This window comes from Bactrocera latifrons, unplaced genomic scaffold (genome assembly GCF_001853355.1).
Source record: "Bactrocera latifrons isolate USDA-ARS-PBARC rearing strain unplaced genomic scaffold, ASM185335v1 scaffold_0, whole genome shotgun sequence".
Lineage (NCBI taxonomy): Eukaryota > Metazoa > Arthropoda > Insecta > Diptera > Tephritidae > Bactrocera > Bactrocera latifrons.
In genome coordinates this window covers 5,208,620-5,225,880 of record NW_017534406.1, presented here as the reverse complement: position 1 = coordinate 5,225,880, position 17,261 = coordinate 5,208,620, and the positions used below count along the sequence as shown (strand labels likewise).

The following is a 17,261-nucleotide window of genomic DNA, read 5'->3' as shown; positions in this document are numbered from 1 at the left end:
GAATACAGATGTTTCATTGAAAATTATAAAACTATATATAATATGTACCCTATAATATGATAACCTATAAATATTTTGGTATATAGTACATATAGAAAAAATCGACCAATATCAATATCTGCACTTTCTAATTGAGATATCCACAAATAAACATTCGTGGTCAAAAAATATTTCGAAATATTATGGTTTTGTTCGTGCGTGATTCTCTTATGGTTCGATAACAAGAGATCAAAAAATGCTATATTTTCAATCAATTCTCAGTTCAACGAGTGACTGCAAACTTTAAGAAAATTGGGGTCTACGATTGCCGTCCTCTATCTGGCCAACCACCTTTTCTCACATGTCACCAAAAAAAGTGTGTTTTTCAGCAAGCATAAAAGAATTCTTGTTTGATAACTAGAAAAATTCCGGAAATTATTAAACAGTAGCAACGGTAACGATCAACCAAGCTGTCACCATTGCAACGCTCCCACCCAATCAGTCATTCACCTCATCGATGAATGCACTGCATTTATTAAGGAAATCAACCTTTGAAAATAAGAGACCTTCCGACCTTCTCAAAGCAACAAGTAGCGATAACATCAGTGCCATTAATAAATTTCTTAAAATTAACATCAAAGACATATAACACCACATACAACTAAATAACCTTACTAAACATTTTCTTTTCACCATAATCTTAGTATTAAGAGCCGAAGGCCCTGGTAGCCAGTGCTGATTCTTACAAGTGGATTAATTATTTATAATTAGTTCTCTTTTAAATTAATAAATAATTAAAAATTAAGCAGTACTTTTAAGTACTAAGTATAGTGTGAATATGCACCAAATCCACGGAAGACACTGGGACTATGTTTCCCCGGGTTTACGTAAAACATTACCTTTGGATAACGAATAATACTCAAACCTACCTATACATTGTGACAAGAAAGTATCCGGAAATTGTAAGTAAAATGCAAAATTTTTGATTATTGATCAATATTTATTTTGCGGGTTCAAAGTAATCACCACCAAATGTAATACGTTTATGTCAACGATTTTTCCAGTCCTCGAAACACTTTTCTTAAGCACTTTTTGGCCTTTAGTTTCTTTAGCGAATTTTTTTTTATCGATCGACTGAAAACCAGTTCCACGGGCGGTAATGTCAGTTTTGAGAACAAGCAAAAATCGCACAGAGCCGGTGATTGATCGACGGTATTCCTTGCGTTTTTGGCTTTAAACTCGGTCACGATCATGAATCGAAGCGATGGTGCATTATTATCCTGTAAAATCCATGAATTGTTCTTCCACAATTCCGTTCGCTTTCAACGAATGTTCTCACTCAAACGGCTCAATATGGCCAAATATAACACCTCATTGACAATTTGTCCCTCCGGAACAAATTCATGAGCATAAACTTAATTTTTGGGAGCAGATTTCGGCAGTTTTAATGCACTATATGAATGTGGGCTCGGAAGACGCACGATAAAGCATGTTCAAAGAGACCTATTTACGGCGTTGTTTTTGAAAAAATTGAACTTCTTGGATATGAGTCGAGCAAGAACGGCATACCCAAAATATCCATCAAAATCATTCGAACCAGACGATTTTCAACCACTATATTCTTCACTTTTTTAATATTTCCATGATTTTAAGAGCTCGAAGGTGGTCCAAAATGAGGTATGTCTTCAACGATCTCTCGACGGTTTTGAAGGCTTGGTACCACTCCTAAGCTTCTGTTTTTGATAAATCTGCTGATGTGCACCGACTTAAGCAGCTGCTCTAAACACCCTTGTTTACAGATCGCACTCATATTTGGCATTGTAATTAAGGATAAGACCGTCCTTAACTTAGCAAAATAGATTTTTTTTTTTGAAATATCATTTATTTGGTGAATTCAATTACAGTTTCCAGGGTGCACTTTTATCTCAATGAATATTTCTGTAAACGATCATTGAATATTAAAACTTGAACTGGAAAATTTTCGATTAAATTGTAATTATTTTTTATTTAATAAATTCTACCGATAAATGCCTAAACCAATTGCCATATACCAATTTTATTCGATTTTTCTTAATCTTCATACATAATTAATATGCCAGTGTTCATAAATATTTTCTAAAATTAAAATGACAAAAAATGTATATAACTTTAAACTCAAATTCGTGACGGTAAACAATAAATTCGCTTAAATTTTATTTAAATCGTCGAAATCTTATACTTCATTGAGCGAATCAAGTGGATTTGCTGTAGATGTGGTAGTTCTTGGTTTCCGTGTAGTTGTTGTTGTAGTGGGATCTTCCCATCCCTTGACGACCAATGCGTCTCCAAACACGGGTTTGAAGAATAAGACAAAGCGTGAGTAACGACGAGCAGAATTCTGAAATAAAATAAATATTCAATGAAAATAAAATTGCTTACGTCATAGGTATTTAGGCGAGAAAAAACCAATTTTTTATAATTCAGTTTACAGTTAAAGTTTTTTAAATTTATTTTGGGTTCAGTGAAAAAAATACATATATAAACTTTCTGTTAGCACAATGTGCTCAATGTAGCTATTAAAAGCTTTCAAGCTCAATATGCTCAATTCAGCTGTTAAAAAGCTTTCAGCAAAAGCTTTTAACATCTAAACACGCTTTCAACGGCTTCAAAGCTGTAACAGTATAAACAGTTATTTTAGCTTTCCGTTACAACTGCACAATCAGCTTGAGCTTTATAAAGCTTTATGTTGAAAAGTTTATTGTTATATACTATCTTACCAGTCAAATACTGATTTAAACTTTTATATAATGCGTCGCTTATCTAACAATTGACCTTATATGTGTTAAGCTTTAATTTCGTATATAAGCTTACCATAATAAGCCTTGAAAACGATTTGGAGATGTTTGTTAAAGTTGCAAATGACTTGTTAAAAAGTTCTTCGGGAAAGTCCAAAGACACTTGCTTTCTATCGAATTCCGGTACATCGTCATACTTGTTGTTAGTGTTAGCTGTAGCACGGTATGGACGTATTAGACGGTTGGTCTTCAGCGAAGCTAACTGAAAATATTTAAAGGAAATAATGTAAATTCTTACAACCAAAAGATGGCAAAATGTAATGGGAGTGGGAAAATTCAAATAAATAACTGAAAACACAATATATTGAAAACTAAAAATGCGAAAAGAGGCCGTAATGATTTTCATTAATGTGTATCGTTGTAAAACATGATAAACTCATATTAGCTAAGTATATGTAGGGCACAATAGACCTTAGGTCGTAGTGCGATCCATATTTACTTATCTAACTAGTATATGTAGCCAAGTAGCACAAATATCCAACTTCATTCGCTATAGTTTTCGAAATGTAGCCAAATCGAAGCAGTGATCTGATAACTATATTCACAAAATGATTGACAGTTGATTTAGTTTAACCGGTTTACTGAAATTTGTATACACTTTGACCAATCAGTACACTGATATTCTAAAAGTATAGTATAATCATTATGAGGTTTTCTCTAAATATTCGCACTTCTTGACACTGAATTATGTTTGTTAAAATAGAAAAATCTGGAGAAATTTGATTGACTTGGTTTCCTTTTATAAAAACCTTTAGTCACACATTAAATATTTCGCAATTAAATTTATAATAAAAAGCAGAAAAATATTAGCATACTTTATTCGACAACCGAAGTACTCCTATAAGCAAAAAATAGTAAGCTTTCGTTAATAATTTCTCAAAATCCATGTAGTCCCCTTCAAAGTAATCTCCTTTGGCCTCAATACACTTGTGTCAACATTTTTTCCAATTCTTGAAACTTTTGTTAAAATCAATTTCTGGATAGCTTTTAATGCCTTCACTTGACTCAAGACGGTTTTTTCGGATCACTTTTGGGAGTTTGCTGAATTGCCAGCAGTTACGCAGAGCTAAATAAGGTGAATGCGATGTTGCGACACGATATTGGTTGGAAATTTGACGAAAAACTCACCAAAATGCAATGCAGTATGCGGCAGTGCATTATAGTGGTGCCCATAATTCTGACCTCTTTTAAGGAGTGCATCATACCTTGATAACCGAAGAAATCTGTTAACATAACTTTGCTTTTTGCCTAGCTTTGATTCTCGACCTACTTTGATGTGGATTTTCGGCTTCGGCTAACCTTTGCCATGATATTCGGCCGATTGATTGTCTTTCCCAGGTAGTAATCACAGTTCCAAAACTCATTGCCAGTAACAATAAATATAATGATATCCTGGTAGTCGGACGACATTGTTTTACAAATGTTAATCTGACGCTGTTTTTCGAAAAAAAAAATGTGATTTTATAACCAATCGTGCTTTCACTTTTCTTAGACCCAATAGATCTTTCAACATAGTTTTCACAGATATTTTTGATATTCCAACGATTTGAAGATTTTCGATGGTTTACCATCGATTCTCAGTTGACGTTGATGTCCGTCCTGGACGTGGTCCACCGTCAACGCAATCAAAAACTCTTGCTCGCCATAAAAAATTATCAACGAAGGCTTGAACTTTCAAAGCACATGAAATTTAATGACTCTTCTTTCTTTAATAATTTCACTCATAGTAAAAATCACCGAACGCACATCATGTCTTCAGAGAGACATATATGCTTGTCTAAACACTAATGATTATTTTGATGTGGCATTTGTCACAATTTTTTTTCTCACAGTACTATATTTTCTCATTGTTTATGTTTGGTTGAGACAAAGAAAATAGAAAAAGAGCGAAAGAATCTCTTTGTGTTATAAAAGAAAAATGCTGGAAAGAGCGCAGTTTCAAAATGATGAATGCTTCAAGTTAGACAATAAAATCCTTTCCAATTCAATCAAAGTGTTCACATTTTATCGAACTTAGATTATATAATAGAACGTAACAAACAATATCCAATATCTAAAGAGAACTAGATTTGAAATTAATACTTGTGTCGAATTTTTTTATATACAAAGAATATTACAGGGATGACTATATAATTACATTTTGTCACCACACAGATTTATCTTTATAAACCATGATGGATAGCTTTCGAAAGCAAAAAATCATGGTAAATTAAATTCATTGAAACAAAAGATAAAATATATAATATTAAAGAAAAAATAATTTACGGGCTATCTGAGGTCGGGAAGAGGAAAGGGAGGGGCGTGGTTCAACGTTCAAGGGTTAAAAATGATATATGATAATGAAAAATGATGAGATATCCATTTCTGGCAAAACTACCAGTTCTGGTCTTTACCATTTTCTGGATACCAAAACACAACAAATATATATATATATATATATATATGAATGTATTTACAACTTTTTTATATCCACCTTTGACACAGGACTTCAAAAATTATATGAAAAATTTAAATAATTAAGTTTTTAGGTTTCCTGCGATAGCAAAACACAAAAATATATGTATATATATGAAAGGATCTACGTATTTTGGTTTTCCATCTTTTGGAAAAAACCTCAAACTTTATCTGAAATTATCAAATACCCAAGTTTTTTATTTTTTATTTTGATCTTCGTTCGTTCGCTTACCCTTTTCACGTAATCTTGTGAAAATATTGACTTTGCAATTTCTGTGACTATATATAACTTCCCATTAATAGCAGACTTAATTTTCAAGAAAGGCTGTTGAAACTTCTACCGTTAGGTCTTTATCATCATTTCAGCCCCTTAGATAGACATGAAGCTCTTTACATAAAAAAATTTGCCATAGAAAGTGGCGGCTGCCATAAGCAAAACATTATTTTGGTTGTAAAATAATAAAAAAAGAAGTAACAAAAACACACGCTTCAGAAACCAAATATATATCGAATGATTTATTTAAATCCTGTACAATTATTTACAGTTATTAATGATATGGTTTACAATCGTATGTAATGGGAACGTAAAAAATTCTTAAATTAAACTAAAAATACAAAAAAAAAAAAAAGCAAAAAGTTTATAAAAAAATATTTTTTCGAATTGTTGGAAATTTAGAAATATCAAATCGAGTATGGTTGCCTACATAATAAAATTACTAATATACGCAGAAGAGTTTAAAGAGAGTATAACAAGAACAATACATTATGTACATAAGTATATTCAAGAATAGTAGGAAAGCATTGCTTTCGAAGTTTAAAAGGGTAACTTTACAGTATTCTGCATTAAATAAAATAGAGTTGAAATTTAACGTATTACATGCGCTGTATGCATGTATGTATGAGTATGTGTGCGCGCTTCGCCTTTGTACATGTGTTTAATTGTATGGGTGTGTGTGTGTCTCTCAATGAAAGTGCATTCTCAAATGTGTATGTGGATCGATATTTCGTTAGCAGCGCGTAACAATAATTCTGTATTGAAGTGTATAGCCAGAGAAGAATTTGTAAATGTATTTATATATATATAGAAGTACATATGTATTTGCATACGTCACTAAATATATACACGTATTTTAGTTAACATCACAGCAGCCACTTGCAGCAGCCTTAATAGCCAGCCTCGTCGGTATCCGGCGCAGCTGTGGTACCGCCACCAGCAGGACCAGCTGCAGAGCCTTGCAGAATCGGACCAGAGAAGCCGAGGAACTTCGACACGATGTTACCTAAACCAGCATTTGCATTGCCATTGCCCGCTGAAGAACCGCTGAAAGCGGTGATTGTGGTCAGCACGCCAGTGGTCAAATCGTTGGCAATATTTCCCAGTGAGCGTATTTTGGGCGAAACTACGGCGGTAACGAGCGTTTGGAAGTCCTTAATGGGCACGGGTTGCTTAATGTCATATTGCCTGTTCTTCTCGATGTTGGCACGATCCAGCTGCTCGATGACACGTGTTTTGGTGTCGAGGAAGTTGTCGATTTTCTGTGCAATAAAAATTGTTATGTTAAGGAAATATTTGTTGCAATAATTTCAAAATAATGCTTACACCAAAGACAAATCCCAGCACTGCGTTCTTGGCTTCGAGAGTCGCATCGGGTAATTTTCTTTTGTTGCGCTCAAGATCATCGCCTGAAACTGCCTGCAAAACCGTAATCAAAAGTTGTGTTAAATATTGCTTTAGAAAATCGTCGAATTTTTGAAAAAAAATTGAACTCGCACGGCCACAAGGCTAAACTTGTTTTTGAAATAGTTATGTAAGGATGTAGATATAGGTTTTTTATTCTATTGCATTACCCAATCCACAAAAATCCCACAAGCTGTGCCAACTACCGTGGGATAAGATTCCTCAGCCTCGCATATAAGCTTCTTTCGAGCTTATTATGTGATAGACTCAAATCCACCGTCAACAAACTGAGTTAACCTTATCAGTGTAGCTTTAGGTTTGGAAAATCAATAACTGACCGGACTGAGCAGATATTCACCATGCTCTAAATCTTGGAAAAATATCGTGAAAAGAGGATCGAGACACACCACCTAATCATCGATTTCAAAACTGTTTTTGATAGCACGAAAGGGAACTGCCTTTATGCCGCTTTGTCGAATACGGCTGTGTAAATTTACGTTGAGCAACACCAAAAGCTCCATCAGGATCGGGGAAGACCGCTCCAAATCGTTCGATATTAAACGAGGTTTTGGACAAGATGACTCCATATCATGCGACTCATGGAGGAAATAATTCGAGAGGCAGAGCTGAATAGAGAAGGTACAATCTTCTGTAAGAGTGTGAAGTTGCTGGAGTACACTGTGGGGAAGATTTTGATATCATTGGTTTCTACAACCGTGCCGTTAGTTGTGCTTTCTTCAAACAGGATAAGAAATCGACGTAAATAGATCTGAAAATGAAAGAAACATCTCCTGTCGTCAAACAAACAGTCATCCCACTCTCGCCTTGGCTCTCCCATCACTGTTGACTGTCATAACTTTGAAGTTGTAGATAATTTCGTCTATCTTTGAACCAGTGTAAACACCACCAACAATGTCAGTCTGGAAATCCAGCGCAGAATAACTCTTACTAACAGGTGCTACTTCGGACTGAGCAGGCAGTTGAAAAGTAAAGTCCTTTTGACGAACAAAGACAAAATTCTACAAATCATTCATCATCACCATCCAGCTGTATGGTGCAGTGGCATGGACGATGACAACATCTGATGAGTCGACGTTAAGAGTTTTCCAGGGGAAATTTATAGGAAGATTTATGGTCCTTTGCGCATTGACAACAGCGAGTACTGCAGTCGAACGTAGAACGATGAGCTATATGAGATATCCGACGACATTGACATAGTTCAGCGAATTAAAAGACAGCGTACGAATCGAAGAAAACACTCCCACGGAGCAGAGAAAGAGGAAAACCTACACTCCGTTGGAAACACAAGGTGGAGAAGGACTTGGCTTCGCTTGGAATCTCCAATTGCCGCCAAAAAACAAAAAGGAGAACGGCTGGCTGTTGTAAGCTCGGATTTGACCACCTAAGACATGTCTACGCCAAAAAAGAAGAAGAAGGTATTTGTAACTGGTGCTTAAGAAGCCACAATTAAATTAGCCTAAACTATAAAAAAAATTTTAAATTCTGAAATGCAAGACACTGAAAGCCATAATCAAAGTTAATGCAAATATGATAATGCCATAAAATCGTTGCTATTTGCACTTTGATACAGTCATAAATACGTGTCTTTAATTGCCGCTTAAGACATGCAAGTGGCCACACAATTGACTTAGCAGAGCATTAAACGATTAAGGTCGCCGAACAATTGCGCAATTTTTGCTGAAAAATAGATTTAATCAATGCGAAATCTTTGCAGCAATTTTCAGCTAATCGTTGTAGGCTACTACACAGTTAAAACTGTTTATATTTAGTTAACGAAATTTGCATTCAGAGCAAAGTTCATCAAGTTCATATAGTTGTTTGTTTTTTCTTTTCAATAACCACAAACTCACCAATTGACTTAATGAAATGGTGAGTGACCGATTTGCAGTTGGACTATGTCACTTCACCTCTGACAACGCGAACGAAAATCCGGTTTCAAGTTTACATTCATTTAGAAAAACCAAGATTTGTGCATAAATATCTTGTTCAAGCTTGTTTTTTTTTTTTTTTTTTGGTTTTGTTTTTGTAATTTTTTCAATCTAAGATATGCTTTTTTTTTTCAATCCATCTCTTAATATCATATGCGCTAGCCGCGTTCGACTTGACCCAGTTGAAATATAAATAATTGCACAAGCAACAAAAAATATATGACATGATATAAAACCGCAAAAAAAAAAAACATGAAATTCGCTAATTTAAAAAAAAATTTCATATTGTCCAACAAATTAGCATTGTCATAAAGTTTTAGTTAAGACAAAGCGTGTTTGACAACGCAGCATTTAACTGTCCATTGGCGCCTCAATTGTGTAATTATATGATATGTGGAAAATAAGATGCGGTTGACACAACCTATCATTGTCGGCTAGAAAACTGGCTACAACATGCAATAAAAATTTGTTGTAACTAGAACAAATAAACGCATTAATTTATATTATTTATTTATGCAATCTGCGCTTGAGCTAACTTGTCATTGCGCTTAGTTAATAAATCGCAGTTATGCTTTTAGTAGGAATTTAATTGTCAACCAATTTGTACTGATTTAATTTTGAAGGTTGCGCGGTTAAATCAATTGAATTGACATTGAAATTATTATAAAAGATTACATTTTTAAAATATTTCAATTGCATTTTTCAAAACTACCAACGGCGTAACTATATAGTAAGCAGTCTGAAAGCTAGTAACTTACTTGGCGTTGTTCAAGCAACGATTTTCCATAATTTCCATAAATTAAGTATGTTTCGCTTTATTCAATGGTTATCAGTTAAACATAAGCACCTTGACTTCGAATATTGGTCTTGATTTATCAATACTTGTTGACATCACAGCTGCTGTTAGTGAAACACTAAAAGTTTTTTTTTTTTTTTCGTTCAATGAAACTGAAGCCGCCTATCATACTTTAATCTTGAGAAATTTTGTATACATTTTTGTGCGTTATGCATTAAACTTTACTATTTTCTAAGCAAAGGTATTGATAGGAATGCGTTTTGTAATGCCAAAACAATATTATAATCAGTCAGAATTGTCTGAACCTTACTGTCTGGAACCCAATAACGCAATGGACCTTTATAAGCCCCACAACGAGGGAGAAGCAGCCTTGCTGAGGGCAAAGAGATCACTAAATCTCTTGCGATCGTTCTTGGGCCAAAGGATTTTGCCACAGCGCATGTTTCGATGGTAGTCCAGCGCTGACCAAGCTTAATGCGAAGCCCAGCTATCTAGTAGTAGAACACAAGAGGATATGTGAGTACCGAGCCGTTCCCATGCTACCCAAAGTGATTCTTGCATGCCTTTTCTTGCTATTTCATTAACTTTACAGTTTCCTGCGATTCGGCTGTGGTCTAGCACAGTTACCAGTCTTATCATAAATACACATCTTTGACCAGCCCTGAACGTACTCTTAATCAGTTCAAACTAGTATTGCTCATCTGAAATCTGAGTGGATGGTCCCTTCTCTAAAGAAGGCTGCACTCCGGAGCAGTAAATCTACTGTTACCTTAATGGCTGTAACCTAGGTCTGAAATAGTCAGGAAGTCTGAAACTGGAGTTTGTAAAAAGCTCTTCACAGTAAACCCCTCCACCAACCTTTCCCCAGGCTTTGACTCATCCGTAAAGAAGCCTGATGGCTCTCTACTCCAACGCCAGAGTTCTTTTTGGCGATTTCATGATCCAAGTGATCCGGTATGAAATCAAAGTGTAACAAAACGGTCAATTAAGAAAAGTGACATATTTACCACCTAAAAATAGCTAAATTTTGTAATTTTTTATAAAAACGTTTGCATGAAATATAATCATAATAATATAATCGATAGACTGGTATTTTTTTTTTATGTTTTATTAATAAATATATGCAAAAATTTCCAAATAATATTTAGGATACAATTCGCTATTTCCCAAGTTACTCAGCAATCCTACTGTGGTGACTTCACCTTGATTGAATCAAAAAAATAAAATTGTTAGTCTGTATAGGTCTACACAAGAAGCTCCGATTACCAAGAAAAATTTAAATTTACTATAAAAACATTTTGGAAAAAAATAGAAATTTGCACGTGAAGAAATTTCGAAGGATTGAAAACTTTTTTTTATTACGAAATATTTCACTAAACATGTTTTTTATTTTTCTGTGATGTTTCCTTCTACGGGTACACTTATACGGATAAACGGCTTTTTTATTTTGCCCCAGGAAGACAATGGTGGTTTCTGATTGTTTCGCCGTGGCACACTAAAAACGAAGCTCGAGATTCAAACCTAATAAGTATTTCATTAGTTCTGCGAATGGAGAATACATGAAAACTTCAATTGTTTAACAAAAAATTATGGAAAATATCATTATTTAAACAAATGGACCGTGAAAAAGTATTTAAAATATAGCACGAATAATTTTCTTGGACTTCACAAAATTTCATCGATTTATCTGCATTAGTTTATGAGATAATAATTTTCTAATTGTAGCGTACTCTAATATCAACCTTCAATAACTTTAACAAAACAAAGAATTTTGAGGAAATATTTATATCACAGGGTATGTGTCTGGTCTCCTTCCCAATGAACTGCTAATTTTCAAAATCGGTGATTTTGACACATATTTTACAGACTTTAAATGGTGTAAGATGTAGATTTTTCAAATGAATATCAAATGTATAAGAGCAGTAGAACCGAAAAGTCGATTCTTTTAATTATCTTATTAAATTTTACAACATCTTTAGAATATTGCCTTAAATTTTCAAGTTGATCCGAGTAATAGTTTTGGAGATACAGCTTTGAGAACTTGGGCGCTCGAATCTATTGTTTTACTCGAAACTGTGTTTTAGGAGTCGATTGGTAAGATTTGTCGAGAAATATTCAAACGATCTTGATGAAATTTTACAGGAATATTTTTTTTTTTCAATTACAACTATTTGAAGAAAAAAATGTCGGGAAATTTTAATTTTTTTGTAAAAATGTCTGCCAAAAATCCAATTTTTATTTATTTTTTTCATCCAAGTTGTAAGTTAAGGTTTCAACTAAAACACTAAATGACCGAGTTGAAAATATTTTTTTTCCAAAAATTTGAGAATTTCTTTGTAAATAGTGTTTTGTTGTTGTTTGTAACAACAAAAAATTCTATTAAAATATTTAATTTTTTATACAAAAAACAAATTATTGGAAAAAGCATATTTTTACCCTAGGAAACGCATGCAACCCCTTAAGCAATTAGGAAATAACTATTTTCATTATCGAAAATTTTTGCTCGGATTGCAATACAATGAGTTTTTTATTATTAATTAAATATTTTGTAACTTTACTCGTATATGTGTGTGCATGTAATGTTAAGGCATTATTGACTTCGCATTGACTATTTTGCCCACGTCAGTTATATTTATTTTGAAAGTAGAACAAGTGAGAGATGACCTTTTAACTTAAAAACAGGCTTGAAAACCTAATTAGAAAGGCACGCAAAAGTCTACAGGCCATAAACTCAATACGCATTGTTGAACATTACAAGCTTAATTGTTAAAGAATGTGGTGTTTAGAAACTAATTAAAAATTTTAGCGCCAAACATTCAAACGCAACTAATTTTTAATTGTTTTTAAGTTTGTAAATAAATTTACAGAGTGACTAGGAGACAAAAAAAACAGGCTACTTATGCCTTCGTCTCAGAAAGCAAATAGAAAAATAACAAATAGAATGGAGCGTCTATGGGGAAGCTAATTTTAAATATACACAAATTTTTAAACCATGAACAGCAGGCAATAATTAAGCATACTTGGTTGTTACTAAACTGTGTTTGGGATTTAGTATGTTAACCATTAGCGTGTAGAATCATTGAGAATAGAGTCTCAGTTTATCTGTTGTTGCAGAAGTTTAATGCGTGTGAATACAGGAGACATAGCATTAGCGACGCCATTGCGTATACGCAACAGAAATGTGAATGGCACTGCCATGTGTACTTCACTGTTACTTTGTGTTTGGTATTTTAAACATAAAAGAAGACAATAAACCTTTATTGCCATTTATGCAGACAATTTTTGCGTAAAATAACTAGTATGAGTAGTTAAACTCAAAATTTGGAGTTATTTTATTATTAGAGTTACAGCTATTATTCGCTACTAAACATGCTGGTTACTCCTTTTCGTAACTCTTTTAGATTACACAAATATTTTATTTATTTTTATAATGTTTTTTATACACTATATTTTTTTTATATTATATTTATTTTACCGTTCCTACTACTCGCTTTTTAACGATACCTGTAACTTGTAGACGCAGCCACTTTGTGGGAGTTATATTGTTGGCCAGTGCGTCATCGTAAAAAAATTGCATAATAATTTCTTATAATATTTGTGCCAACAGTTTTTTCACTTTTTTGCTTTTTTTAATTCACATATTAATGTATTTATACGCTTTTGGTGTTGATTCGTTCAAAATATTTGTGAGCTATGCAGCTTTACTGCTCTCCTCTGAACTCATTCATGCGCTTGAGTCATGTTACGCTCAACAGGTCTTCATTTCTGCACGCTTCACTCTGTTCCTTATGAAAAATAAACTCTCTTCTTTCACTTTCCATTTATGTGGTATATTTTGTACGTTACTCTTTGCTATTTGGTTTCATTTTCGTACTTGTTGTCATAGGTCGCTTTTGATGGCGCTGTCATGGTTGCGTACAGCGATGACGATGGTCATCAACTCAACGCTTATACACTTATATACATAGTCACACACACATGTGCGCATAGCAAAATCATCGTGGTATCTTTATACCTTTATTTGATTAAATTTTATGTCGTTCCGTTTGTTGGTTGGTGTGAGAAATATTTTAGTTTTTCAATGTTGAATTAAAAATTTAAATTTCAAAGCATTCATTTAATTTGGTTTTGCTCTTCTTTAGTCAAGGTCGTATGTGAGTTGTAAAGCTTTTTTTTTTTATTTTTTTTTTTTTCATTTTCTCAGAAATGCAGGTACAATATTTTTACTGTTTCCACCCATCTATTGGTGTATTGCATATTTATTTTTGTTGTTGTTGTGGTTTTTTGTGCTTGACCAACAAGTGTTAATGAATTTTATGATTGATTTTTGTATGTGATTCAATATTTTTTGTTTTATTATCGAATATTTCCAGGCATTCAAACACGTAAGTACGTGACTTTCATATGTGTACTTAGTTAAAATGATTTATATACGAGACAGCCATAAATTTAATTTTAGCGGTGATTGCGAAATGCAATGACTAAAATATTTTTAAGGCAATAGAAACCATGCGGGTGGTATTTAAATACAACTGAGTGTTAAAAGTAAAAAATAAAAAAATAAAGATTGAAGCTAGTAATGTCTACAAAACATTGAGCGCTTGGAAGAAGTACACAATCACAAAAAAAAAATATATTAGGTATGATGCATAAGAGAATTCATAAATTACATGAATAAAGAGCAGCAGACATTTTTTTTATCAAAAGTAAATTGTCACCCAAAATGCGAAATAAAATAATATCACTTTTGTTAAGTTGACAGGCGCAGGAAAAACGTTATAATAGAAACCACTCATATAGAAATAAAATTTGAGTTTTGGTTTTCGAATGGCTATATATATTGGTTATAAAATGGTTATACATTTGGTTATAAAATGGTTATATATTGGTTATATCGAACATCGGAAGCTGAAAATTTAATGCTCCATATATGTAACATGGTGTAGTGAGTCGTAAATAATAAAAAAAACTCAATTTCGGTTATTTTGATGATAAATTATTTTGCATGTTAAGTGACGATATACTGACTAGGTAGGCTGAAATGTGCGTAAAATTTCTTTGAGAGACAACATCTACAGTAGAATGCATGTGCTTATGTTTTGTACTATAGTAAGGTCTAACTTTCCAAAAAGTCATTTGCACAAATTTCTCAATTGTCGATCAAACGCTTCATGTGAAACAACATTTGGAGTAATGAATTTTAAAAACCGTTTGTTAGACTGAATTTAGTACAAAAATATGAGCATCCAAGCTTATGAGCCCAGTGGATGTAAAAAATTGGTTATTACAGATTAAAAAGCACTGCATTTTATAACTTTGGATGTCCTTAGAATAAGATTTTATTGGCTTCGTTTGACAATCTGTAGTTGTCAAAAGAAGATTTAGTATATATCGGTCATGAATCCTTGTATGTAGGAAGGATCACTGCAAAACTGATGGCGCACAAATTCATATTATAAGCAATGCACCATACCATAAACCAATAGGAACGGCGATAAATAATTCGCAGTATTTCTTAGTGGAGAATACAGCTGTTATATCTGTTTCACACATTTTATGAAATATACTCGTTAGAGAAGGAATTAACGGCAAGGAAGAGGCAGCTGGTAATAAGGGAACTATTTTGAAATATATTAGCAAAGTGGTATTGAAAACTATAAACTATAACTCGATTTATGTTGAATAATAAAATCTAAAACGTCTAATAAAATGTGCCTTTTCTTACAAAGAAACAAAGATGCATGAAAAATGTATATGGATAAGTTTTAAGAAGCCAAATTGTATATTTTGTTCGCTAATAGAATCACAAAAGACCACAGAGCTTCGCAAAACTTTGAACTTGTAATTGCACTACTGAAAAGTGAGCACAAGGTTATGGAAGATTCTCATATAATGTGTTCTGATAATGAGTATAATGTTTTACTATACTATATCGATACCTTTTCCAGTAGTTCATAGTATGGGACTTACATCGTAGTCTTGCCAACGAGGAACAAGTGCACAAACGATGCTCCATTGTTTCCTTGGTACTCTGCTCTAGACATTACCTGCCACCTTCTCGATTTGTCAGCCACATTCAGCGGACGTGTGTCGCCACCAAACAGGGACCAGTTAGTATTCCGATCATGTTCTTACAGTCTCTTCTATCTAATGTCGATAGGAATTTATTCCGAAACATAATACAAGTTTCAGCTGTTTTCCTTGATTGCTTTCTTTGTCTAGTTAGTTAAGATTAGACGTGTTTTTATGGTCTTGGCAGTTCTCGTTTGGATCAATGAAATTTTCGAGAGTCTTGCCTAAAAGCAATACTGTAACTTTGTCCAGCCTCCTTATTTACCAGAAATAGCACCGTGCGATTACGGTAAAAAATATTAAGACCCATTCGTGGAAATATTTGTTTATAGGTTAGTATTTAGTGTAGGTTTGCCTTTTTGAAGTACATAAAGTACACTCGGCGATTTTCATGTTGTGTGAAGTGAAAAATTTCCATTAAATTTTGTGTGCGGAATCAAATTTCTAGTGCCGAAACGTTCAGAATGTTTCAAAAGGCCTTCGATGATAATTGTTTGTCACGAGCAAGTGTTTTTGATTGGCACAAATTATTCAAAGAGGGTCGAGAAGACATTGACGATGAATCACGTCCCGGACGGCCATCTTTAACAAATGACAGCACGTCAATAAAATAAAGGAATTGAAGCTTGAGAATCGAAAATTAACTGGCATCGTTGGAACATCGAAAGGATCTGAAAGATCATTTGGGCCTAGAAAAAGTGCACGATTTTAAGATCACTACATTTTTTCGAAAGAATAGCGTGAAGCAATGCTTTCCGACTACCAGGATGTCATAAAACGTGGCGATGAGTGTTGGATCTGTGCTAACGACTCAGAAAAAAAAATTCACTCGACGGAATATCGTGGCAACTGTCGTATGTAAAAAATCAAGGTTATGTGAACAATTTTCTTCGATTATCAAGACGTGGTGTTCTCCGAATGCCTACCTTCAAAGGCTTTGAAACTATTGGTACAAATCTTTTTTAAGTTTATCTTAATCATGCAAAAAATTGCTGATACAAATTTTTCAAGAACTTTTCACTAACATAAAAAATATCATGTGCAAAATTGCTGATTAAATTCAACATTAATTTATAAATTTTTCTGAACAAAAAAAATAAATAATAAATTGTACACTACCAAATTAAAGAGTAAAAAATTATCCAATTTTCGGTAATCAACAAAAAGTGAAAGAAAGTAAAAATGCCACTCCTTTCACGAAATCGCAGAAAAAGCATGAATATAAAATAACGGCACTGCACTAAACACTATAACAATGTAAATTAAAGATTTTTACTTCCTGCAGTGCAAATAATGAGTGCCACACAGTGCCTGCACGTATGTAAATATGTATGTACGCAAGGTAAATTTGTATTGGCAATTGTAACTGTTTGTTAGCAGTAAACCACGAGCTGAGCATTTCCTTCTTTTACAATCAAACATATGCGATGACGTCGCCAACACGGACAAAGACAAAACCATTCACCCAAATAACCCATAAAACGTATGCACTTGCTTAC

General features: G+C 33.5%; 1 protein-coding gene across 5 annotated transcripts in view; it reads right to left on the bottom strand.

Moving 5' to 3' along the window:
• Positions 1-2,007: 2,007 nt before the first annotated feature.
• LOC108977127 overlaps positions 2,008-17,261 on the bottom strand; it is a 34,854-nt gene continuing 19,600 nt past the window's right edge. For 3 of the 5 annotated variants that reach the window (XM_018946822.1, XM_018946719.1, XM_018946896.1), the window contains 2 exons: positions 6,868-6,960; positions 5,903-6,803 (listed from right to left, as the gene is read on the bottom strand). In XM_018946822.1, the coding sequence (XP_018802367.1) occupies positions 6,432-6,803; positions 6,868-6,960 (465 nt within the window). In that variant the 3' untranslated portion in view covers positions 5,903-6,431. Of the gene's footprint in view, positions 2,357-2,829; positions 3,016-5,902; positions 6,804-6,867; positions 6,961-17,261 lie in introns of those variants that run through there. The other 2 variants (XR_001994018.1, XM_018946960.1) reach the window with 2 other exon arrangements.